Source organism: Arachis ipaensis, chromosome B9 (genome assembly GCF_059453495.1).
Source record: "Arachis ipaensis isolate K30076 ecotype BB chromosome B9, ASM5945349v1, whole genome shotgun sequence".
NCBI lineage: Eukaryota > Viridiplantae > Streptophyta > Magnoliopsida > Fabales > Fabaceae > Arachis > Arachis ipaensis.
The window spans coordinates 6726639-6750284 of NC_142444.1; the positions used below are offsets into that span (position 1 = coordinate 6726639).

General features: G+C 33.4%; 4 protein-coding genes across 9 annotated transcripts; 3 read left to right on the forward strand and 1 right to left on the reverse strand.

Moving 5' to 3' along the window:
• The first annotated feature begins 437 nt into the window (after positions 1-437).
• On the forward strand, positions 438-4254 carry LOC148543628 (uncharacterized). 6 transcript variants are annotated; one of them, XM_088497792.1, is made up of 4 exons: positions 474-620; positions 844-998; positions 1178-1544; positions 1587-4254. In XM_088497792.1, exon 4 carries the CDS (start codon positions 2764-2766, stop codon positions 4012-4014), a length of 1251 nt encoding a protein of 416 aa, XP_088353918.1. In that variant the 5' UTR covers positions 474-620; positions 844-998; positions 1178-1544; positions 1587-2763; the 3' UTR covers positions 4015-4254. The 6 variants fall into 6 exon arrangements, with proteins under 6 accessions (XP_088353920.1, XP_088353918.1, XP_088353921.1 ...); XM_088497795.1 differs by having other exon boundaries at positions 480-620; positions 1178-1223; positions 2741-4254; XM_088497794.1 differs by having other exon boundaries at positions 438-620; positions 844-1223; positions 2741-4254.
• A 1645-nt stretch (positions 4255-5899) lies between these two features.
• LOC107617628 (FBD-associated F-box protein At5g60610-like) lies at positions 5900-8780 on the forward strand. The gene is made up of 4 exons (XM_016319438.3): positions 5900-6037; positions 6886-8154; positions 8242-8430; positions 8577-8780. Exons 2-4 carry the CDS (start codon positions 6904-6906, stop codon positions 8778-8780), a joined length of 1644 nt encoding a protein of 547 aa, XP_016174924.1. The 5' UTR covers positions 5900-6037; positions 6886-6903.
• A 4560-nt stretch (positions 8781-13340) lies between these two features.
• Positions 13341-14830, reverse strand: LOC107614726 (uncharacterized). The gene is made up of 4 exons (XM_088498606.1): positions 14764-14830; positions 13900-14475; positions 13483-13773; positions 13341-13396 (listed from the first exon to the last, which is right to left on the reverse strand). The coding sequence occupies exons 1-4, from the start codon at positions 14822-14824 to the stop codon at positions 13341-13343; spliced, it is 984 nt and encodes a 327-aa protein (XP_088354732.1). The 5' UTR covers positions 14825-14830.
• A 1529-nt stretch (positions 14831-16359) lies between these two features.
• Positions 16360-19692, forward strand: LOC107617629 (uncharacterized). The gene is made up of 3 exons (XM_016319439.3): positions 16360-16508; positions 16766-17145; positions 18272-19692. The coding sequence occupies exon 3, from the start codon at positions 18295-18297 to the stop codon at positions 19543-19545; it is 1251 nt and encodes a 416-aa protein (XP_016174925.2). The 5' UTR covers positions 16360-16508; positions 16766-17145; positions 18272-18294; the 3' UTR covers positions 19546-19692.
• The last annotated feature ends 3954 nt before the right edge of the window (positions 19693-23646 follow it).

Consider the following 23646-nt stretch of genomic DNA (forward strand, 5'->3'; position numbering starts at 1 on the left):
TAATTAAAATATTATATCAATTAAATTATCATTTAATTTGTAAAATTAAGTATAGAACAAATGCTTTGATGACATTTTGCATTACTTCTAATTCTAAAAATTCTAAATGTAGAATAGAAGTCCAAAATCACAAAAATAATGCATACCTATTTGTACAATATTATATAAAATATAAAAATATTGTAATTAAAAGTATTTTAATGATAGCTAAAATTATATATTGTATAAATATAATTAATTATTTTATATTTTATGTTGTATAATTTTTTATTATTTCTAACTTTAAAAAATTCTAAGCTTTAATTTTTATGTCATCTTAGAGAATTATATTTTATAATAACCTTTTCAATACTAAAAATTCAGATAATAATTCTTCATCTGCTAAAGAGTTAAAATTCTAATAAAAATATAGATTATTAATTTAATATACACAAAATAAACTAATTATTATTTGCTTGGAACCAAGACGACGAGTTCCCAAGCATGAAGCGTGCTTCCCTCTTCATTCACTCATTAACTCGCTCTCAATTTGAATTTCTTTCTCATTTTCACTCTCACGGTCTGAAACTGAAAGGCTACAACTACTTTCTTCACCACACAACACAAATTATTCGGACAAGGTAAGTCTTATGTCCTTGCTGCTTTTTTCCCCTCTTAATATTTCACCCCTCTTAATATTTACGGTTTGAAAAATAGCTGTGTGTTCTTTTGTGCCTATATGAGATCAGCAAATTGTGTTATAAAAATTTCAAAATTCAAATGATGGTTCCTTTCCTATGGCATATTTCTATTTCCAACACTATATCATGTGTTGCTGTTTATTTCTCATGAAATTCATGATAGTTTGGTATAGTTGATGACATTTTGGGTCATGGTTCATCGCCGCCGCATGTTCGCCGCCGTCCCCGCGCATCTCGCCGAATCCTTCGCGTTGTGTGCTCGCGTCTGGCCTATCTCCTCCGTCTGATCTCGGCTGCTCGCGCCTCTCTCGCCTCCGCGTCTGCTCGAGCGGTGCTTCCTGCTCGTGTCGTCGCCGCGCCTCCGTCGCCTCTCTCCCTCCTCGCGTCTCCGCTTGAGCTTTGTCGTCCCTCGCGTGCTTGCGCTCTCCCTATCCCTCATACTCTGCTAGTTCTTCGCGTTGTAAACATAAGGAGAAGGACTGCCGCAGTGCCGTCAGCTTCTCCGCGTGACATTCTTCTCTGCTCATTGGAAGACCACCGAAGGTTACTTAATTTCTCTTGCTTACTTCTTTCGTTTTCAATCTCTTGTTCATGAAAAAAAAATTGTGATTTGGTTAATTTAGCTGTGTTTAAAATTATTTAGTTAAAAACAATTAGTTAATTTTGTGTGTTTGTGAGCTCTGATCTCTTATGATGCTATGTATATAATGTAATTGACTAATTGCTTGGTTATGAATTTATGATGAGACTTGAATTTGTTGCATGAGAAGCTTGTTAATTTCTTAGTTATCCTGCTCATTGCTGATTTTGTGTTAGTGTGCTAATTTTGAATTTGGAAAGAAAATGTTTGGAGATTGGTATTTAGTTAATTAGTTATTTAATATTTTTTTTTGGGTGACTATTTAGTTATTTAGTTTTACTTTGTGGTTATGATATTATGATTCTGCTAATAAAAATAATAGGGATGCACCTTATTTCCAATTTTAATTTTGAAGACCCTGAAATTATCATTGTTAGAATTGATTGTTAATTGTCTAATTGATTAATGGTTAATAGGCTCTGTTGCTGCAGTGTGATTGTTAATTGCTTAATTGGAATTGATTGCTAATTGTTTAATTGATTGTCACTGTTATTGTGTGAAATTAAGATATTATTGTAGTATTGAACTATTGACTAATAATATATCTATTTTATTTTAGAAATTGAGACTTGATTGTTGTTAAAGTGTTGAAAATATATATTTCAAAATTTAATTTTAAGTTTTTGACTATTTTATATTGTTATTTAAGTAGGACTAGGTTAGCCGATTCAACCAATAACCCACCAGTTGAACTAGTAACCTAGTAGTCTGACTAATTTGATCACCTATTCGATTTTCATAACTATGGAGTTGTTTTTCCTTTTGTCACTTTGCTGAATTTCGTCTCAAGACTCTAGTTGATGATTGTGTTGTGTGACTTTTTATGAGTTAGGAAGTTGAACTTATTTGTTAATTATATGTTAGCACTTGGTCTATATTATTAGTTGAAAATATTTCAGGACATGTTCTTAATATGATCAAGACTTTAGGACATCTCATCTTTTTTTTTTTTTCTTAATTAGTGTAAAAACTGAAAAACTGAACCAAACCAAACCAATTCTCATTGGTTTTGTTATGTTTGATTGGCCTCACAAAAAAAGTCGAACCAAACCACACCGAACATTTTATATATAATTGGTTCAGATAACTTTTTTTCCAAAAAAAGAACCAAACTGCAAACCGAACACTCCTGTTCAAGAGCATGCTTACATCGGTTGAGCGACCAATTGTGGTTACAACACTACAAGTAGCTATAGAATTTATATGTCAATGCTTAGCAATAAATTTATTGTTTTTCTTTCCCCTTAAATCTCAGTGAATAAGTATCTATATGAACATCAAGTGCTTGCATAATGTGCAAGCCATTATCACGTTCTTTTTAAGTTTGTCTGCTAGGTGTTTGATAAAATGCCTGAATGAAAAGGGTTACTCTTTTTAGAGTCATTATTTGTTTCCATTCGTTTTTAGTGTTATTTTTCAGTTCCTCTATTTTTCTTGGAAGTAATGGAACTGTCTTCTGGAATTCGGAAGCTGCTTTCCGGTGTCAAAACCAACAAATCTACACCTTTTAACCTGAACTCAATGCCTTATCACTGCTATCAAGATGTTTCCAACCTGCAATGCTATCAGAGTGACTTTTCCAAGCTAGAAGAATTGACTCGGGTTCTGGCAAATGTGGATGCAATTAATGGAAAACTTGTTGACACAATTAGTAATTCAACCATTTTTGATGAGCAGATTAAGCATGATATGTGTACCTTCAAGTCTCTTGTCCGGGCCTTTATTGGATCTCCACCAGTTCAGCACAAAATGAAACAGGTTCTGGTCTCCACCATGGGAACACAAAATGAACCATTTTCTCCTTTCAGTCAAGCAAGAGAAAGAGAACCTATAGTGATTGATAACCTTGCCAAAGTGAGCAACTTTCTTGATGTTTCTACTCAACAAAGGAAAGTAGTTCGTCTCAAAGTGTGTCCACAGGCAACCCAGCACCGCATATTGACTGGTACACTCAAGGAAGTTCTGAATAATTTTAAAGTTGATTTGGATGCTTTGGATTCTCAGGGCTTAGACAAAGATACTATAATGGGTCAGCAAATTGTTCTTACCTGCCTGAAGTTTCTCACTGAAGCTGCTGTTTCCAATGAACCTGAATCCACTTCATGGATGAGGCTTTCTCCTTCAAAAAATGTCAACACCTCTGGTTCCCGGAAATGGGAAGATGTTCTTGAGATGTTCAATGATCTGATCGAGTATTTTAGAGCCGAAACAAGATTAAAGTTGCATGTGGCTAAGGCTGAAGTCATGAAAGAAGGGCTTTTGCAAATCAAGGACATTTTGATTGACAACAGTATTGGATACAAGGAAGCTAGACACCAAGAACGCCTGGTGCAAAAGAAGCTTTCCAAAACATTGGGACACTCATCTCGCTGCTTATTCACGCTATTATTATATTACCTCTTTGGAAGAGTCTCAGATATTGAAGTAGACATGGCTGGTGGAGTTTACAAGAGTGGAAGCGACAACAAGAACTGGTTGTGTATGGGAAGAATTTTGACTTCAGATAGTGAGAAGATGATTGAGCGCGGTGTAAAGCAGTTGGATAAAGCACTTAGCCTTTTCAAGTTTGTATGGGAAACTGCTGAAATGAAAGGTCATTTGGACCTTCAAGGCCATTTGTGGTGTGTTGGAGAACACAACAGGTTGCTTAGGTACAGAGGAAACACATACTTTCTTCATGGCATTTGCCTCTAATCTTGGAAACTCATGCAGTTATTTTCATGTAAATTTGATAGTTAAGAACCGTTAAATAACAATTTAGTCACACACGACAAATTATCTAACGATTCTTAACTATTAATGTCGCGTGAAGACAACTGTATATGAGTATCTTTACAAAATCATTCAACCTCTATTCTATGATTTTTATTCTTTCCATAGCTTTTGTTGTCACAAACAAATATTCAATTGCAAATTATCTTGTGTATGTGCCCATTTTCATATGAATAATTTAGTTTATTAGATTTTGAAACAGTATCTAAATGAAGAATGGAGGATGCTGATGTAGGATACAAATGTGCCTTCCATAAATTCTATGTACCTTAACTCTTCTTCAGAAAATATGCCATAAGCCAATAAGAATAAGCATAGATTTTAACTTCTTCCTACTTGATTGATGCTATATCTCCACTATCTAAACTCTAAAGCCATGGGAAGTAGGGAACAAAATAAATTAAAAATACGTAGAGCAAGATCATGATAGTTCATCATCTTGCACGAAAAATTTTGCTAAGAATTTTGACATATTACAAGGTGTCAAATGGCCAAACTTTGAGATCATCAACACACTGAATACATATAATTAACCACACAAAACAAAATTGCATATCGTTTCATATTTAGGGTGGGAAAGCTACACAACAAAATTTCATGGTGTAGTTTGATAACGATCCTATCCTTTAGGTAAGGCATAAATAAGATTTTTATCCTATTTTTTTATGTTCTGAGAGTAAATAAATACTCTTGTTTTATGTTATTCATTTTTTTTTTCTCAATAATGTGGCCCAATTTTTTATTAGTTTTTATTTTGTTAATTTTAAAATTTTTAAATTAAAAAGTAAAACCTTATAAATTATAATATTAACTTAAAAGATAATTAATGGACTACATTATTCTCCTAACAATTAAGAATTCCTATCTTTGGCTCCATAAAAATATACATTTATAGTATTTAATTATTAGCAGAATTCTTTTACATATTTTGGTGGCGAATTCTTTTATTAGCCGCAAAGTTTCTTCGGTAAATGCTCTTTCCTCATATTTGTAATCTTAACCATTTAAGCATAGCTTTATTTCATTCTGTTTGTAGATCCTTTTTTATTCTTTTTTTTTAAGTTTATTTTCTAAAAATTTCGGATGAAAATTTTACATAGGATTCGAGTAAACACTTAAACTACTGTCTACATGCCACAACATTTTGAGTATCAAGTTCTTTTTGTAGTATTTTTTTATTTTTGACGGATTTATTTATTGTTAGTATCTTTTAAAATTTATTTTTTTTTGGTGACTTTTTAAAATTTGTTTTATTAGCGATACAAATTTTCAAGTAATATTTTGATAATTTATTTTTTTAAGGATGGACTAATTTGATGCTTAGTAGGCTTTTATATATCAATAACAAAATTGATTTCATATTTATAAATTACATCTTTTATAAATAAAAAATGTAATTTTTTTTGTGTTTGTTTGAGTATCATTAAGTTGATAAATTTTTTTTATCGTGTTCGGTAAATTTTTATTAGTAAAAAACTAAAAATAAAAATAATAAAAAATAAAAAAATATTTTTTAAAAAAAAGTTACAATTTATATTTTTTTAAAAAATATTTTTCACATAATAAATAAACAAAAAGTACTTTTATTTTATTATACCTAAATATAATTGATAAATATAAATTTTTTTTACGAAAGATTTAAACATAAAATTATTTTTTTATAGAATTTATAAAAAAAATAACTCAAAAAAAATATTTTTTCAAAAGATTATCACTTAAAATCGATGTCGGTCTCTTTTTTCACCTTTCTAAAGTGAGAGTATAAAATACTCAACCTGAAACTTTAAACCCAGAAGAGACGTTTCTTCTTTCACCGTCTACAATAAGAATATAAAACACTGAAACCAAAATCTTAAGCCCAGAAATTCGTTCATCTATCACAAAGTAAAAAAATACCGCACTTCTACACCCTTCAAATCACCACAAACACACTCTATTGGAGAAGGTAAGTTTATCTTTTAATATTCCCCCTTTTTCTTCTGTTATTGGAACAACGAGCTTTTCCTTAGTCTAGTAACTAGTTAAGTTATTGTTTAGGAGATAGGAGGAAAAATTGAAATTTATTTTGTAGTGACAAAGGAGATAGAGTCTACACTTTATTTGTTTATTTATATTGGTTTAATAATGATATTTTTCTGGAGTTTGGGATATTAATCTTATAAATGTAGTAAAGTTTAATTTGGAGTACAGAAATTAAAAAGTTTAAATTCTATGAGTACACACATTTCTAAAGCCCAAAAGTTGGATTCTTTAATTTTTAAAATCATAAAAGATTTGAGATATTCCGATTTCTATACTTTTTATCATTTTAAAAAACATTAAAAATTACAATGTTAGAGTACATGTACATCACTCATCATACTTCCATAGAGAAAAAAAATTAGTCCCTTAGTGTTTTCTTTTTTGTGTCTTAATTCCATCTTAAAAATTATTTCACTTCACATAAGAAGAAAAAGAAGAAGAAATTAGTGATAGAGATCTACATAGGTTCCCACATTGATCTTTATATTATTATTATTATTATTATTATTATTATTATTATTATTATTATTATTATAGTATTTATGAGTTTCAGATGGGACATTTTGGGTCATGATGAAAATTTGATGAACAGTTTATGAATTTTACAATGAAAAATCTCATCACTGTACTTAGTTGAAAGTCATTCATAATCATAGATCCCTAGATGAATCATTTTGACAATAAACATGTAATACATGTGATTTTTTTTTTTTCTTTCTTGGCATTGAATGAGTTACAATTATCCATCCATGATATTATACTTGCTATTAGTACTGAAGCTGGGGAAAAATGGACCAAATATCTGGTTTGCCGGAAGCTATACTTCATGACATTCTCGCAAGGCTTCCGGACAGAGATTCTGCCAGGACTAGTGTTTTATCAAAGGCTTGGAGAGAAACATGGTCTACGTTTCCAATATTGTCTATTTGCAGCGATCAACATTTTAAGAGTCAAGATGTAACGGTAGACAATTATCATAGCAAAATAGACAAAGTTGTTGACTATGTTGGGAGAAGATTACTGAGGCTCCGCGACCTAGGCTTAGCAATCAAAGAATTCAAGCTCATCATGGACTATGTAGACCATAAGTGCATGGCGCACCATGTTGATCTATGGATGAAGATGGCTATTGAAAGTGGCGGCGAAGTATTACATTTACAGCTTCGCCTCCCTGGTCGCTATGTAGGGAGACACAGTCCGGACAGGTTTTATGAGCTTCCACTCAGTGTCATTGAATCCAAATCACTTACTAAGTTGGTGTTGATGGACGGAATCAGAGTTGGCCAAGCATTCCTCACCCATTCCATCAAGCTTTACTCAGTGAGAATATTGAAACTATGCAATATATTTTTTGGACATGAAGGGATTATAGATCATCTCATTTCTCATTGTCCTCTAATTGAAGATTTAACCGTGATTGATTGTGCTGTCTATAACCCTCCAATCGGAGGAATTCCTCAAGTGTATGAGTTCAGTCTTGTGGAATCACTATTCTTGCATGGTTTACATAAGCTCAAGAAAGTTTATGTTCAAGGAATGCGGGAAGTATATATTGATGCTCCAAATCTTGAGAGCTTACATTGTTGTCTTCAGTATCTAAATACATATTTCAAGCTGAATTTAGATAGTTGCACAAATTTGAGATGGCTGTGCTTATGGAATTTGAAGAACATTGCTATTGGAGACAAATGGTTTCTTGAACTATTTTCTAAATTTCCTTTCCTTGAGAGTTTGGAACTAGACAATTTCTCGATGTCTCAGAGGATTAATATTTCAAGTGCTCAACTCAAGGTCTTGAAGTTATCATACTGCTCTAACTTGGAGGAGCTTAACATTGATGCTCGAAATTTATTATCATTTGCGTATGAGGGAAACAACCAACCTGGTATATCTTTTCAGAAATGTTCTAATCAATTGGAAGTCAATAGTTTTAGCGATGTGGATTTTCGGGACCTTTGTAGCTTGAGGAAATTTGTCCAAAACATTAAACCCCAAAAGATTTGGGCATCAGTCTCCCTCTTTATCTGTCTGTCAATTCTAGTAAGTATATACACTTGCTACATTGGTTCATTCTGCTTTACATATTTGCCTATTTTATTTATTTGTTTGTTTGTCTGAATTCTGTAGAGTGAACCAGAGCAGGGTGCATTCCAAGTTTCATCTATTCCTCCAACTATTAAACGCTTGGAATTACAGTTTTCCCCGGACTACGAAGCTCTCTATTTCCCTTTTATGAATTACTTGCTTTCAAGTTGCTGCCCGAACTCTATTTCATTTAGTTTTTGCTCTTATGTTCATAGTAAAGCATTCATTGAGGTATGTCATTATCCTCAAATTTTCTGAGTCTTGCATTTACAACGACAACAGTACTTCCATCCCAGCAGTGACTGCATTTGTGTTTATATACTTTATCATCAATATGTTCTTTCTAACGCCGTTTGTTATTTTGAAAAAAACAACAGTTTTTGTATGAGACACTGATGGGAAGAAAGGAAGGGAAGTGCCACTGCAGTTCAAGTAATACAAAATGTTGGTGGCATGCCTTGAAGATTGTCAAGGTTATTTGTACCTTCAAGATTGATGAGAACGCTGATTTTAAGACAATGTTAGATGCATTGCCAACATGTCTTGCTGATGAAAAAATTGGTTTTATCTTAGAATTGTAATCTTTCTATTATCAACTCATATATATTCCTTATTTGGTTTAGTAATTTAGTATGTACTTAAGTAAGTGCTTACATGTATATATCAATGTTCTACAACATTTTCTCTCTTTATAAGGTAACGATAAATGTGAATGTTCATGTTTAGAAATTTATCTTTTTTGCGAAAAAAATAAAGCGATTAATTTATATTCACTATTCCGTCAAAGCATATAATATAAAGTTAAAAACTAATTCTGTAGAAGTAAATGTAAAAGTGTGTTTGAAATGTCATATTATTATTAAAATATACTTGTATTCCTTTTACATAAAAAATAATATGTAGTTCACAAAAGAAAATGGTTTGACATAAATTTAGTGTTACATGAAAACATAAAATAAAAGCATAACATAAATGATACTGATTACTGAGACCAACTTAAATCCGTGATAATTTTGAAGTAATGGATAATTAGGAGATTAAAATGAGCGTTAAATACCTAAAATATTTATGGATTGAGGTGATATAAGTTGGCTCATTTGGTCGACCTTCTGGTTGTAGACTTGTATACTGTGGCTAATTTTTTTTTGTTATGGAAGTAGAAGTGGTGATATACCTTAACATTGTAATTTTTGGTGTTTTTCAAAACTGTGAAAGTACACAAATCGGAGGGTCCGATTTCTGTACCTAAAATTTTTTAATTTTTTTTAAACACAAATCGGACGGTTCGATTTCTGTACCTCTACAAATCGTACAGAAATCGGACAGTCCGATTTGTGTACATCTAGAAATCGGACAGTCCGATTTGTGTACATCTAGAAATCGGACGGTCCGATTTCTGCTTTTCTAGTTAAACGATTCCACATTTGAGTATAACACCCCAACAATCCACATTTTAAAAAAACACCACTACCACTCCAATATTAAAAATAAAAAATTCGCATATTGTTATTGTTCATATTTCAATTATAGATGTATAACTTTTAGGGTAAATAACATTAATAAATAAAGTGGGATTCAATATTATATGAAAGTCCTAAATTAAAAAACGTGCATGTCTTTATGTACAAATTTATGTAAATCGAATCAGTATGATTCAAAAAGACAAATTAAAATGGATAGTTTCAATTTATGAATGAATAAAATTCGATACAATATGAATTAGGTTGTTTCGATTTGAGTTTTTTAATTTTGATATGGGGAAGAAGCTGGTGTTTCGCAGCGTTATGGGGTTTTGGGGTGTTTGACGGAGATGTGACGGCGTTGCAGAAGAAATCGGTGGCACCGATGGGGGAGACGGAAATCGGTGGGACCGATTTCAGGGAGGGGTAGGTGCGCAAATCGGTGGCACCGATTGGTTACCCCAGTGGTGGAGCTTAGTTCAGACAAGGGGTGGCCATGGCCCTCCCAAATTTTTTATAAAAAACTTAGTAGCACTTTTTCAAAAGATAAAAAATAGTTCAATTGACTTAAATACTTTACTATGACTTAAAGTATCTAATAAGTTCAATAAACAACATTCTCTCTATCTTTAGGTTCAAATATAAAAAATTAGATATCTTTTATTTATTTAATTTAATATTATTTTATATTTTACTATTTATTTAATTTAATTTTTTATATGATATAAAATAATAGAATATTCAATAAGTATTAATATTATTGTATTTGTATAAATTGATAAAAAAAATTCAATAAATATTATAAATTTTAATATTTGTCCTTCTAACTTTTTCTTTATATATTTTACAGGATATATATTCAAATTTTTATATAAAATAATAATGAAAAATCAAAGAATTGATACATTTTTTAAGAGGAAGGTTAATATTAAGAAGGAGAACATATAACTTTTACAATATCAACACATGTAGATAGTTCTTCTACTTTAATGAATTACGAAGAAAGTGAGATATAACCTTCAAAAGTTCAAAAAGTTATATCTGATGACTTTAACTTTAACTTTTTGGAACGAGATCTTGAAAAAGGGCTTTAAATTTGGCAGTATCACCCAAACTAGAGAGATAAAATTAGACGAGCTTATCTTAAATGAGGTCCATAGAAAAAAATATTTTGACAATTATTTTTTATTTGGCCCCCCAAAATTTTGTTTCAAGTTCCGCCACTGGTGACCCCCTTGCCACGCGTCGCGCATGCAGCTGGCCCGTGACTCCTTATGCGTTTTTACCCTCTCAAAACCGGATACCCCTATCTCTTTCATCCTCCAACACTATCTCTTTCACTCTCAACAGCAACTTTCCCTTTCTGCTTACTCTCAACCCCACTCAACCCCACCATTTCACTATTGTTGGACCACCATTACCTCGTTGAAAAATATGAAGAAAAATGCCAAAAAAAAGGAAAACCAAGGAAGTAAATCAACCGGAGCTTCACATTGTTAATTATCTTAGAGATCCAAATTATGTAAATTTTTATTTTTTAATAATCTTATTTAATGATAATAATAGTGATAATTGTAGATTTTATTAACAGTATATTATAATGGCACTATGTAGAAATTAGAAATTAAACATATATGTATAATTTTATTATTAGGTGGTTAGAAATAGAAATAAAAATAGGAATAAACTTTGTATGTATGTATGTATGGAGATGATGAATGTCTGTACCGGTGCTCATGAACTGAACTGGATTTTTTTTTAGGTATATTATTTAAAAAAAATAAAATAAAATAAATGTTTGTAAAAAATAATGAATAAAGGAGAAAAAAAATGAGATCTGTATATATTAGATTGGAATAGGAAGATATTAATATATTGTTGTTGTTATTATCAGTATTAGTAATTGAATTTAATTAATTATTATGATTAGTAATAAAAATTTTATTAATTATTTTATTTATGATCGTTAACAATTGAATTTTAATTCAGTCAAAATTAGACAATATATTAGTAATAACTAAAATTAGATTTTGTGCTGTGTTACCTAATAATAATAATAATAATAATAATAATAATAATAATAATAATAATAAATTAGTAAACCTGGTATATATGAATAATAATAATAATAACAACAATAATAATAATAATAAAATTAGTATGTATGCTGTTGTTTGAATAATAATAATAATAATAATAATAATAATAATAATAATAATAATAATAATTAGTATGCAGGCTGTTTGGATAATAATAATAATAATAATAATAATAATAATAATAATAATAATAATAAATTAGTACACTGTTTTTTGTATGAATAATAGTAATAAAAACATCAATGATAATAATAATAAAATTAGTATGTATGTTGTTTGAATAATAATAATAATAAGAAATTAGTATGTTGTTTAGTTTATATAAATAATAATAATAATAATATTAGTAATAATAATAATAATAATAGAAAAATTAGTATGTATGTTGTTTGAATAATAATAATAATAATAATAATAATAATAATAATAATAATAATAATAATAATAATAATAATAAATTAGTATGCTATTTTTTTATATGAATTATAATAATAATAACAATAATAATAATAATAATAATAATAATAATAATAATAGAGGCTGATTTACTGTGTAAGGTTAATTAATTTCTGTTAAAAGGTAATGCATATGATTGAAGGATTTTTGTATAACAGATTTAATGTGTATTTTGAATTGCAATTATGCTGGGAAGTAGTTATGATGGACATGTTAAGCATAATTGTGTTTTTGAATAATATAGTTATATTATACTTGTTCTTATACTGGAAAATGTGATATTGTAGGCTTCAAGGATGTTGATGTGCGATCATTTACACCCGCCGGATCCATATAACCAAATTGTTGAGGCACAGTTACGCGATATTGGATTTTATTATGTATCCCAAATTGGAGTTATTAAAGGCCAGTCAGCAATGATTAATGCTCTGATTGAGAGATGGCGGCTCGAGACTCATACTTTTCATTTTCCGGTTGGTGAGTGTGCCGTGACCTTGGAAGATGTGGCGGTAATTCTCGGTCTGCCAACAAATGGTCTTCCGGTTACAGGTCCGACCATGAGTAGGTTTGAGGCATTGGAAGCCGAGTGCTTGCACCAATTTGGAATTGCACCCAGCAAGAATGACTGTAGAGGGAGCTTTATAAAATTAATGTGGTTTAGGAGTGTGAGAGATCGTATAGTGTTGAATAATGATGTGCACATGCAGATGTATGTAAAGTGTCACATAATGTTGTTATTTGGGAAAATTCTGTTTGCAGATAAGTCGGGTGCAGCGGTGCACTGAAAATTTTTACCTTTGCTCCGCAACTTCGGTGGGATCATACAATTTAGTTGGGGTTCAGCATGCTTGGCACACTTGTATAGATCATTGTGTAGGGCAACTCGTGTCGACTGCAAGGAGATGGACGGTCCACTGACACTGTTGGTCAGTTGGGCTTGGATCCGGCTACCATTTCTAGCGCCGATTCCTGGCAATCCCCGAGTGTTTCCAATTGCAAACAGGTAATTTTGATTAAAGTATGCATTGAAAGAATTCATAGAAATTATATTCTGTTTATGGTAAGTTAAGTTAACAAATGGATTGTCCGTCTGCAGGTGGCATAACTGGGACCGTCAAAACTATGCCTACCGATATAATCGTTCATAGCGCATCTGGTACTCCCTGGTCGTCCTCGAGTATCCTATGAAAAACATTCAGTCAGCTATGAACACCATTCTATTTGATCGTACTTACAATAAATTCAAAGTTCATTCTATTCAAACTTACCAATGTTGACGATAAGCTTCTGCAGGTAAGGTGCTTTGAACTTCCTCAAGAAGTTGGACTCAATATGCCGGATACAAAACATATGGAAAGCTTTTGGAGGAGACCACGCCCCATTACTTCGTTCAATAGCTGACCTAATCGAATCGTGTCGATCAGATATTAGTCCGACACCATCACGTGTCACCACATGTTGACGCAGGTTGCTCAGAAAAAAGTGCCATGCATCAGAAGTCTCTCCCTCCACTATGGCAAATGCAATAGGCACGATGTTGTTATTACCATCTTGTGAGACTGCAACCAATAAACAACCCTTGTATTTTCCATACAAATGAGTCCCGTCCACCTGCACCACTGGCTTGCAGTGTCTGAAGGCCCTTATACAGGGGTAATAACTTCAGAAGACTCTATGTAGAACACGTATATCAGGAACTAAATCATCCCTCTGGTAAGCTGGCATTGTTTCAAAGTGAACCACTGCTGATGGCTCTTTGTGGCACATGGCCTCAAACCATATCGGCAAAGCTTCATACGATGCTTCCCAACTTCCGAAAATTGATTCGATCGCTTGCTGCTTTGCTAACCAAGCCTTGCGATAACTGATGGTGTAGTTAAACTTTGACTGGATATCAGCAATTACTGATTTCACCTTTATAGACGGGTCAACCTCTACCAACGGCTTTATTGCTTCTGCAACTGTCTTGGAATCCAGCTTCGAATGGTCTTGAGAAATAGTAGACCTCGTACAAGTATGACTTCCATTGTACCTCCTTATCTCCCAACAGTACTTCTTCTGCATTTTGGTTACCCTGATCAACCAGTCACAACCATTCCCATATTCTGTACATTTTGCATAGAATGTCGTCGGTTCCGACTCATATACCCGATAGTCCACACCTCTCCGGATGGTATAATCTTTCATTGCCTTGATTACTGCCTCCCTTGAACTGAATTCCATCCCCACTGTGAACTCACCATCCGCCACAACAGGAGGGGCTGCATACAGCAAAAGTAATAAATGCTTCATTATGTACTCAGTAACAAGTCTTTTATTACAACTCAATTAATAAACACACTTTACTATGTAAGATCGTTATAGTCTTATTTTTCGCTATTCCATCTACGTAAACAACAACTAAATATCATTCACAACAAAGAACTATTAATTAATAAAAAAATCAAACGCTATGGTCACAAATGCCTGGTCACATATCACATACATTACTCATCTGACTTATCGATCTGCTACTTCAGAGATTCACATAGCTACCTAGGTTTACGCACCTGGATTCATATATTGCGAAAACTCCGGTGCGTGCATAGCCTCCAAATCCAACGACCGCATGAAAGAAGGCTCCTGAAACGGATGCGGGTTTGCTAGTGCATTTGCAACTTCCGCCACATCTGCGTTCATGGCGCCGCTAGCTTCTTCTTCGTCCTCACTTGGACCGACGATCTCATAGTTGCTTTCAAATTCATCTTCGCTTTCACTATTATAATCTTCCAATTCAATGTTACGGTCCGCTTCAGATTGCTCAAACTCAATATATAACTCGATGCACGACATTCGGTGGCGATTTTCCATGTATATTGAAAACATTTCCTGCATACTCGCTTCGTCCATCACATACTTGGTCTGAAATTGAACAAACCCACCAAACACAGCTAAAGGATACCTGTACAAAATACACGATATTCTCCTACATCTTTGAGAATCTATCTTCTCACAAATCACACCTTTTAACTCCTCAAATGACAATGTGAACGGAATAACAACATCAAACGGATTTTCACACACAAATTGAACTCCCTCATATGTTTGTAATAACATATGTCCGTAATAATAAATCTTCAATACAACTCTATCATCCATAACACTAACTATTCTCAACCTCATAGGAATTTTTTTTACAGAAATAAAGGAGAAGAATCAGAGAAGAGAAGAGAGGAGAAGAGGATGAACATTAGTTGACGAGGAAGAAATGGGGCTTCTGTGATATACCACCATCCGCTTTTTGTATGGACAAAGGGCAAATCGGAGGACCGACCGCTGCACCCCCAAATCGGTAGGTCCGATGGGTGCACCCCGATTAAAATAAAATTCTTTGCCTCCATTAATAGGTGGGACCGATTACTGCACTCTTAGCTAACGTCTTCCAGCACCCACAAATCGGTGGCACCGATTTAATACCCATTAGCCTCTCCCTTGCACAAATCGGTGGCACCGATTTCACACCCATCAACCTCTCCCTCACACAAATCGGTGGGACCAATTCCTCCCAGCTTCAAATCGGTGCCCCCGATTTCTTCCCCCAAAATTCCAAAAAACCAACGCCGTCATAACTGTGTAAATCACCCTTAATCATCATATCCCAGCATAACTCACACCCCTAAATCATATCTAAAAAAATCAGTCTTTTGATTTAGCTTGATCACCTAATAAATCGAATTAGCTTAATTCGATTTATTACTAATACAACTTATTGATATTTACATTTTTAAGTTAATTGTATTAACTTTAAAACATTAATATCGATAGAAAATATTTTCTTTAGATTCAAATAAAATATTAAAAAATTAAAACAAAAAAAATAAAAATAAAAATTTTATATTTTAGTTCAAATTCTATAAAATTTATATTTTTTCAAACTTATAAATTCAAAACGAAATCATAAACGATTTTTAAAAATTTGTTAAATATTATCCTTGGATTTATTAATATCTAAAAATTTATTATGGAAACTTTTAATATTAAAAAATTATTAAAAAGTATAACCTCCAAAATAGTATAGGAGATAAGATTTGAATTTTTTTGGAGTTAGAATTAACATATAGATATACTGACACTATAAAGTGACCCACTCACTATATTCACTCGTTAATTCGCTCTCAATTCGAATTTCTTTCTCTTTCTCACTCTCACGGTCTGAAACTGAAAGGCTGAACCCTAGGCCTTACTTCCAAACGAGACGTGTCTTCAAAGGCTACAACTACTTTCTTCACCACACAACACAAATTATTCGGACAAGGTAAGTCTTATAACAATGAGCTTTTGGTTATAGATGATGTATAATAATAGTTCAGTGGGGTTAGAAGGGGGAAAAAAAATTGACTGTTTGGAAAATAGCTGTGTGTTCTTTTGTGCTTATATGAGATCAGCAAATTGTGTTATACAAATTTCAAAATTCAAATGATGATTTCTTTCCTATAGCATAATTCTATTTCCAACACTATATCATTTGTTGCTGTTTATTTCTCGTGAAATTCGTGATGGAAATTTACATAGGTTGGGATAGTTGATGACATTTTGGGTCATGGTTCATCGCCGCCGCATGCTCGCCGCGTCCCCGCGCATCTCGCCGGATCCTCCGCGTTGTGTGCTCTCGTCTGGCCTCTCTCCTCCGTCTGAGCTCGGCTGCTCGCGCCTCTCTCGCCTCCGCATCTGCTCGAGCGCCTGCTTGTGTCGTCGCCACGCCTCCCTCGCCTCTCTCCCTCCTCGCGTCTCCGCTTGAGCTTTGTCGTCCCTCGCGTGCTTGTCGCCGGCGCTCTCCTTATCCCTCATATTTTTCTAGTTCTCCGCCTTGTAAACATAAGGAGAAGGACTGCCACAGTGCCGCCAGCTTCTCCGTGTCACATTCTTCTCTGCTCATTGGAAGACTACCGAAGGTTACTTAATTTTTCTTGCTTACTTCTTTCGGTTTCAGTCTGTTGTTCATAAAAAAAAATGTGATTTGGTTAATTTAGTTTTTAATGTGTTCAAAATGATTTAGTTAAAAACAATTATATGATGCTATGTATGTAATGTAATTGACTAATTGCTACGTTATGAATTTATGATGAGACTTGAATTTGTTGCATGGGAAGCTTGTTAATTTCTTAGTTATCCTGCTCATTGCTGATTTTGTGTTCGTTCGCTAATTTTGAATTTGGAAAGAAAATGTTTGGAAATTAGTATTTAGTTATTTAATTTTACTTTGTAGTTATGATATTATAATTTTGCTAATAAAAATAATAGGGATGCACCTTATTTCCAATTTTAATTTTGAGGGCCCTGAAATTATCATTGTTAGAATTGATTGTTAATTGCCTAATTGATTAATGGTTAATAGGCTCCGTTGCTACAGTGTGATTGTTAATTGCTTAATTGGAATTGATTGCTAATTACCTAATTGATTGTCACTGTTATTGTGTGAAATTAAGATATTATTGTAGTATTGAACTATTGACCAATAATATGTCTATTTTATTTTAGAAATTGAGACTTGATTGTTGTTAAAGTGTTGAAGATATATATTTCAAAATTTAATTTTAAGTTTTTGACTATTTTATATTGTTATTTAAGTAGGACTAGGTTAGCCGATTCAACCAATAACCTACCAGTTGAACTAGTGACCCAGTAGTCTGATTGGTTTGATGATCGCTTTGTCCTGATAACTATGCTTGGAGTTGTTTTTTCTTTTGTCACTTTGCTGAATTTCATCTCAAGACTCTTGTTGATGATTGTGTTGTGTGACTTTTTATGAATTAGGAAGTTGAACTTGTTATTCTGTTAATTATATGTTAGCACTTGATCTATATTATTAGTTGAAAATAGCTTAGGACATGTTCTTATTGCAATAGATCTTCTACTCTTGAATAGTTTCTCTTTCATATTTATTATTGGTACCACCTATGGAATCAATGGTGAGAGATCACACTTTACTCTCTAAAGTGAAATTGAAACTTTAGAGGATCCAAATCCTCTTTTTAGAGTCATTATTTGTTTCCATTTGTTTTGAGTGTTATTTTTCAGTTCCTCTATTTTTGTTGGAAGTAATGGAACTTTCTTCTGGAATTCGGAAGCTGCTTTCCGGTGTCAAAACCAACAAATCTACACCTTTTAACCTGAACTCAATGCCTTATCACTGTTATCAAGATGTTTCCAACCTGCAATGCTATCAGAATGACTTTTCCAAGCTAGAAGAATTGACTCGGGTTCTGGCGAACATGGATGCAATTAATGGAAAACTTGTTGACACAATTAGTAATTCAACCATTTTTGATGAGCAGATTAAGCATGATATGTGTACCTTCAAGTCTCTTGCCCGGGCCTTTATTGGATCTCCACCAGTTCAGCACAAAATGAAACATGTTCTGGTCTCCACCATGGGAACACAAAATGAACCATTTTCTCCTTTCAGTCAAGCAAGAGAAAGAGAACCTATAGTGATTGATAACCTTGCCAAAGTGAGCAACTTTCTTGATGTTTCTACTCAACAAAGGAAGGTAGTTCGTTTCAAAGTGTGTCCACAGGCAACCCAGCACCGCATATTGATTGGTACACTCAAGGAAGTTCTGAATAATTTTAAAGTTGATTTGGATGCTTTGGATTCTCAGGGCTTAGACAAAGATACTATAATGGGTCAGCAAATTGTTCTTACCTGCCTGAAGTTTCTCACTGAAGCTGCTGTTTCCAATGAACCTGAATCCAATTCATGGATGAGGCTTTCACCTTCAAATAATGTCAACACCTCTGGTTCCCGGAAATGGGAAGATGTTCTTGAGATGTTCAATGATCTGATCGAGTATTTTAGAGCCGAAACAAGATTAAAGTTGCATGTGGCTAAGGCTGAAGTCATGAAAGAAGGGCTTTTGCAAATCAAGGACATTTTGATTGACAACAGTATTGGATACAAGGAAGCTAGACACCAAGAACGCCTGGTGCAAAAGAAGCTTTCCAAAACATTGGGACACTCATCTCGCTGCTTATTCACGCTATTATTATATTACCTCTTTGGAAGAGTCTCAGATATTGAAGTAGACATGGCTGGGGGAGTTTACGAGAGTGTTAGCGACAACAAGAACTGGTTGTGTATGGGAAGAATTTTGACTTCAGATAGTGAGAAGATGATTGGGCGTGGTGTGAAGCAGTTGGATAGAGCACTTAGCCTTTTCAAGTTTGTATGGGAAACTGCTGAAATGAAAGGTCATTTGGACCTTCAAGGCCATTTGTGGTGTGTTGGAGAACACAATAGGGTTCTTAGGTACAGAGGAAACACATACTTTCTTCATGGCATTTGCCTTTAATCTTGGAAACTTATGCAGTTGTTTTCATGTAAATTTGATAGTTAAAAACCGTTAAATAACAATTTAGTCACGCATGTCAAATTATCTAACGATTCTTAACTATTAATGTCGTGTGAAGACAACTGTATGTGAGTATCTTTACAAAATCATTTAACCTCTATTCTATGATTTTTATTCTTTCCATAGCTTTTGTTGTCACAAACAAACATTCAATTGCAAATTATCTTGTGTATGTGTCCATTTTCATATGAATAATTTAGTCTATTAGATTTTGGAACAGTATCTAAATGAAGAATGGAGGATGCTGATGTAGGATATGAAATTTTTCACTTGCCCTTAATTGCTACCAATCATACAAATGCGCCTTCCACAAATTCTATGTACCTTAACTCTTCAGAAAATATGCCATAAGCCAATAACAATAAGCATAGATTTTAATTTCTTCCTCCTTGATTGATGTTATATCGCCACTATCTAATGCCATGGGAAGTAGGGAACAAAATAAATTAAAAATTCCACTTCACTTTTTAAGCTTATCGCTAAATGAAAATACGTACAGCAAGATCATGATAGTTCATCATCTTGCACGAAAATTTGCTAAGAATTTTGGCATATTACAAGGTGTAAAATGACCGAACTTTTGAGATCGTCAACACACTGAATACATATAATTAGCCACACAAAACAAAATTGCATATCGTCTCATGTTTAGGGTGGGAAAGGTACACAACAAAATTTCATGATGTGTAGTTTGATAACGATCCTATCCTTTTGGTAAGGCATAAATAAGATTTTTGTTCTATAATTAATGGACTAAATTATTATCCTAACACTTAAGAATCCCTATTTTTGGCTCCATAAAAAATATACATTTATAGTATTTAATTATTAGCAGAATTCTTTTACATATTTTGGGGCGAATTCTTTTATTAAAGGAGAGCCTTTTAATGTTACAATAATGGGAAATCCTTGTAATCTTCTTCTTCACACATGCCATGCAATGCAGAGCATAGTGATGATGATGATATTATTGTTGGGATAGGAGCCCATGTTAGCAATTGTTGTATGTCATTTCCTCAAACATTTTGCAGCAATAAATGCCCACTCAACCTACAAAACGACACGTTTCTTAATGCATATATTTATAGTTAGTGAAGCCAAGTCACTTGCTAAGCTGGAGTTGGTGGGGGAATCAGAATTGACCAAGAATTTTTAAATCATTCCATGAAGTTTTCCTCGGTGAAATCGTTATTCTTAAGTCATGTACTTTTCACGCATGAAAGCATTATTGAGTATCTCATTTCTTATGGTGTTACTTAGATTATTTTTTATCAATAATAGATATAGATTTATTTGTTATATTTTTTTAGTGAGAATATATAAAAAGTACATAATATATAAAATATAATAACTTAATAGATATTTTTTAAAATTTTTTTTATTATCTTAAATAATGAGAATAACTTTTTTTTTTTTAATTCCTTTTAGTTTATCAAACCATCAACATCACAGTTTGAACAATTTAGGAGTGAACGTGGAGAGCGAACAATTTAGGAGTGAACATGGAGAGCAACCAAGCTGTGAATCAAATTAAAAAGGTTGTCAAGATCCAACCGTTATCAATTTTGTCATTTTCTTTCATTCCCTAATTTTTCTTTCGACATTTTCCTTTTCCCTCTCTTACCTCTTCCTTCAAACTCATCCAATGGAGTTTGATAAGAGACTATTTCGCAAGATTCTTTCTTAGTGAACATAGTTGTTCCGATCAACGAGTTAGAAGGAAAAAGATCTGAATTCTTATTACTCTGTGATTCATTGATTTCTCAAAATGGCAGGTAAACAGATCCTCGAGTGGTGGTCTTGACCACCAGAGCAATGACAATCTCCTACATCAATTCACGAACCTTCAATCTCAAATCTTGAAGAACACCATAAGTCCGATTCAATATCAATCAAATCCCTATTTTCTCCACCTTAGAGGAAATTTAAGTAGTAGAGGTCGTGGAGTTACATTGGTATGCTCTCATTATAACAAGCAAGACCACCCAGAAGATGTGTGCTATAAGAAGAATTGGTACTCCTCCCATTTCTATCAACGGCAGCAACATAATACCACCATCAATCACGTTATCACTGAGGGGCATGATGATATACTCAGTGACAAACAATTATAGTTCAATTGTCTCCAAGAGAACACTAGAACATCAAGATCTGGGTTCACTTCAGAGCAAAGATTTGCCTTGTTAGAGTTAATCAAAGACAAAAGTGTGCAGCAACAACCTCATTATGTGTTAAGGGAGAAGAAGTCAAAACTTAAGTAACAACTTAAGTAACAGATTACGTGAAGTCAGTAAAATTCTATTACGAGAAGAATTTAGTTAGAGTGGCTGTTAGAGGTAGTTAAAGGGTGTTAGTGCAGTTTTTATTAAGCTATAAAATAGGAGCTAAGTGCCTTTGTATAACAACTCTCTAATAACACATTTTTCTCATTCAGATCTTAATCAATTTTTTGGTCATTACTTTCTCTGCATCATTCTCTCTTCTTTGGTCATCAGTGTCCTTTCTCAATAGATGCAAGATCATTTACATGGTATCAAGAGCAGGTTGAAAATGATCATGGCTCTACCCCTTGTAACTTCATCAACAAATCTCAAGAACGCACTGGTTTCTCTGGCAGACAAACTTGAAGAAAATAACTTCTCAACATGGAGGCACAGCATCCTTCTAACAATTCAGACGCTTGAGCTTGAGGATCATCTCGATTCGTCAAAAATCCCATCACAACAAGAATCAGTTACAATTGTTGAAGAAAGTAAAAGCTCAGATTCTGCACAACAAACTCCAACCCCCTCTGTTACAAAAGATGAGGTCCCTGCAACAACAAAATCCACACCTACATCAACAATTCAAAAGGACTCATCCAAATACAAAGAATGGAGGCAAAATGACCTTGCACTCATGACGTGGACTGTGTCCTCCATGAACGGTACATACAAGAACAAGATGGTACACTGCGTTACTTTTGCTGAAATGTGAAAAAAGATTAATCACATCTTTACGGTTTCTTCAAGAACACATATTCAAAGTTTAAAGACTCAGCTTAGAGCTTGCAAGAAAACTACAACCATTGCTGAATACCTCTCTACAATTCACAAGATTGTAGATTTTTTCATTGCTATAGGTTACTCATTTCAAGAAGATGATCACATCCAAGCTATCTTGGATGGTCTCACAGAAGAATATCAAGGCTTCATCACATCAGTGATGTCTCGAATGACAAATTTCACAATTCATGAAGCTGAATCATTTTTGCTTGCCTATGAAGATATGATCGAGAGGTCTAAGAAGCCTGAACAAGAGATTGTTTTAGCAAATTTAGTTCAAACTTTTCCATTTTCACTACCAAACTTTGGAAGAGGCAACAATGGAAGAAGGGGCCGTGCTGGGAGATCTATGAGAGGGGTGCTAGATTTATGAATTCAAGACCCCAATGCCAATTATGTGGTAGAATGGGTTATGTAGTGCAAAATTGTTATCACAGATTTGATGTTCAATTTCAGAATCCATCATCTTCAACATCTTCTCAGATTGCAGTTTTATATGCAAATTCACTTCCACCACCTCCTCCAGCATCCTTTCATCAACCTCGAGCATACATGACCACCTCTTCCACCCTGATTGACAGTGCATGGTACCCAGATTCTGGTGCTTCACATCATATTACTGCTGAACATACCAATTTCTTGAATTCCATCGATTCATCACAAGGCCCTGAGAAACTCTTTATTGGTAATGGTTAGGGAGTACCTATTTTACATCATGGATCTACAATTTGATAAATATCAAAATATTTCATTTAAATTAAATATCTTACTGCATGTCCCTTTTATTACACAAAATCTTTTGAGTGTGTCCAAATTCGTTGAGGATAATAAAATCTATTTTGAATTCTGGCCTAAATCTTGTTGGTTCGTGATCAAGTGTCCAAGGACATTCTCCTACAAGAAATAGCTAGAGGAGGCATTTACTCTTTTGATAATTTAGTGGTGCCAACATCATCTCATCTGAATCCTACTACAAGCAATTTGTCTAATTCTATTT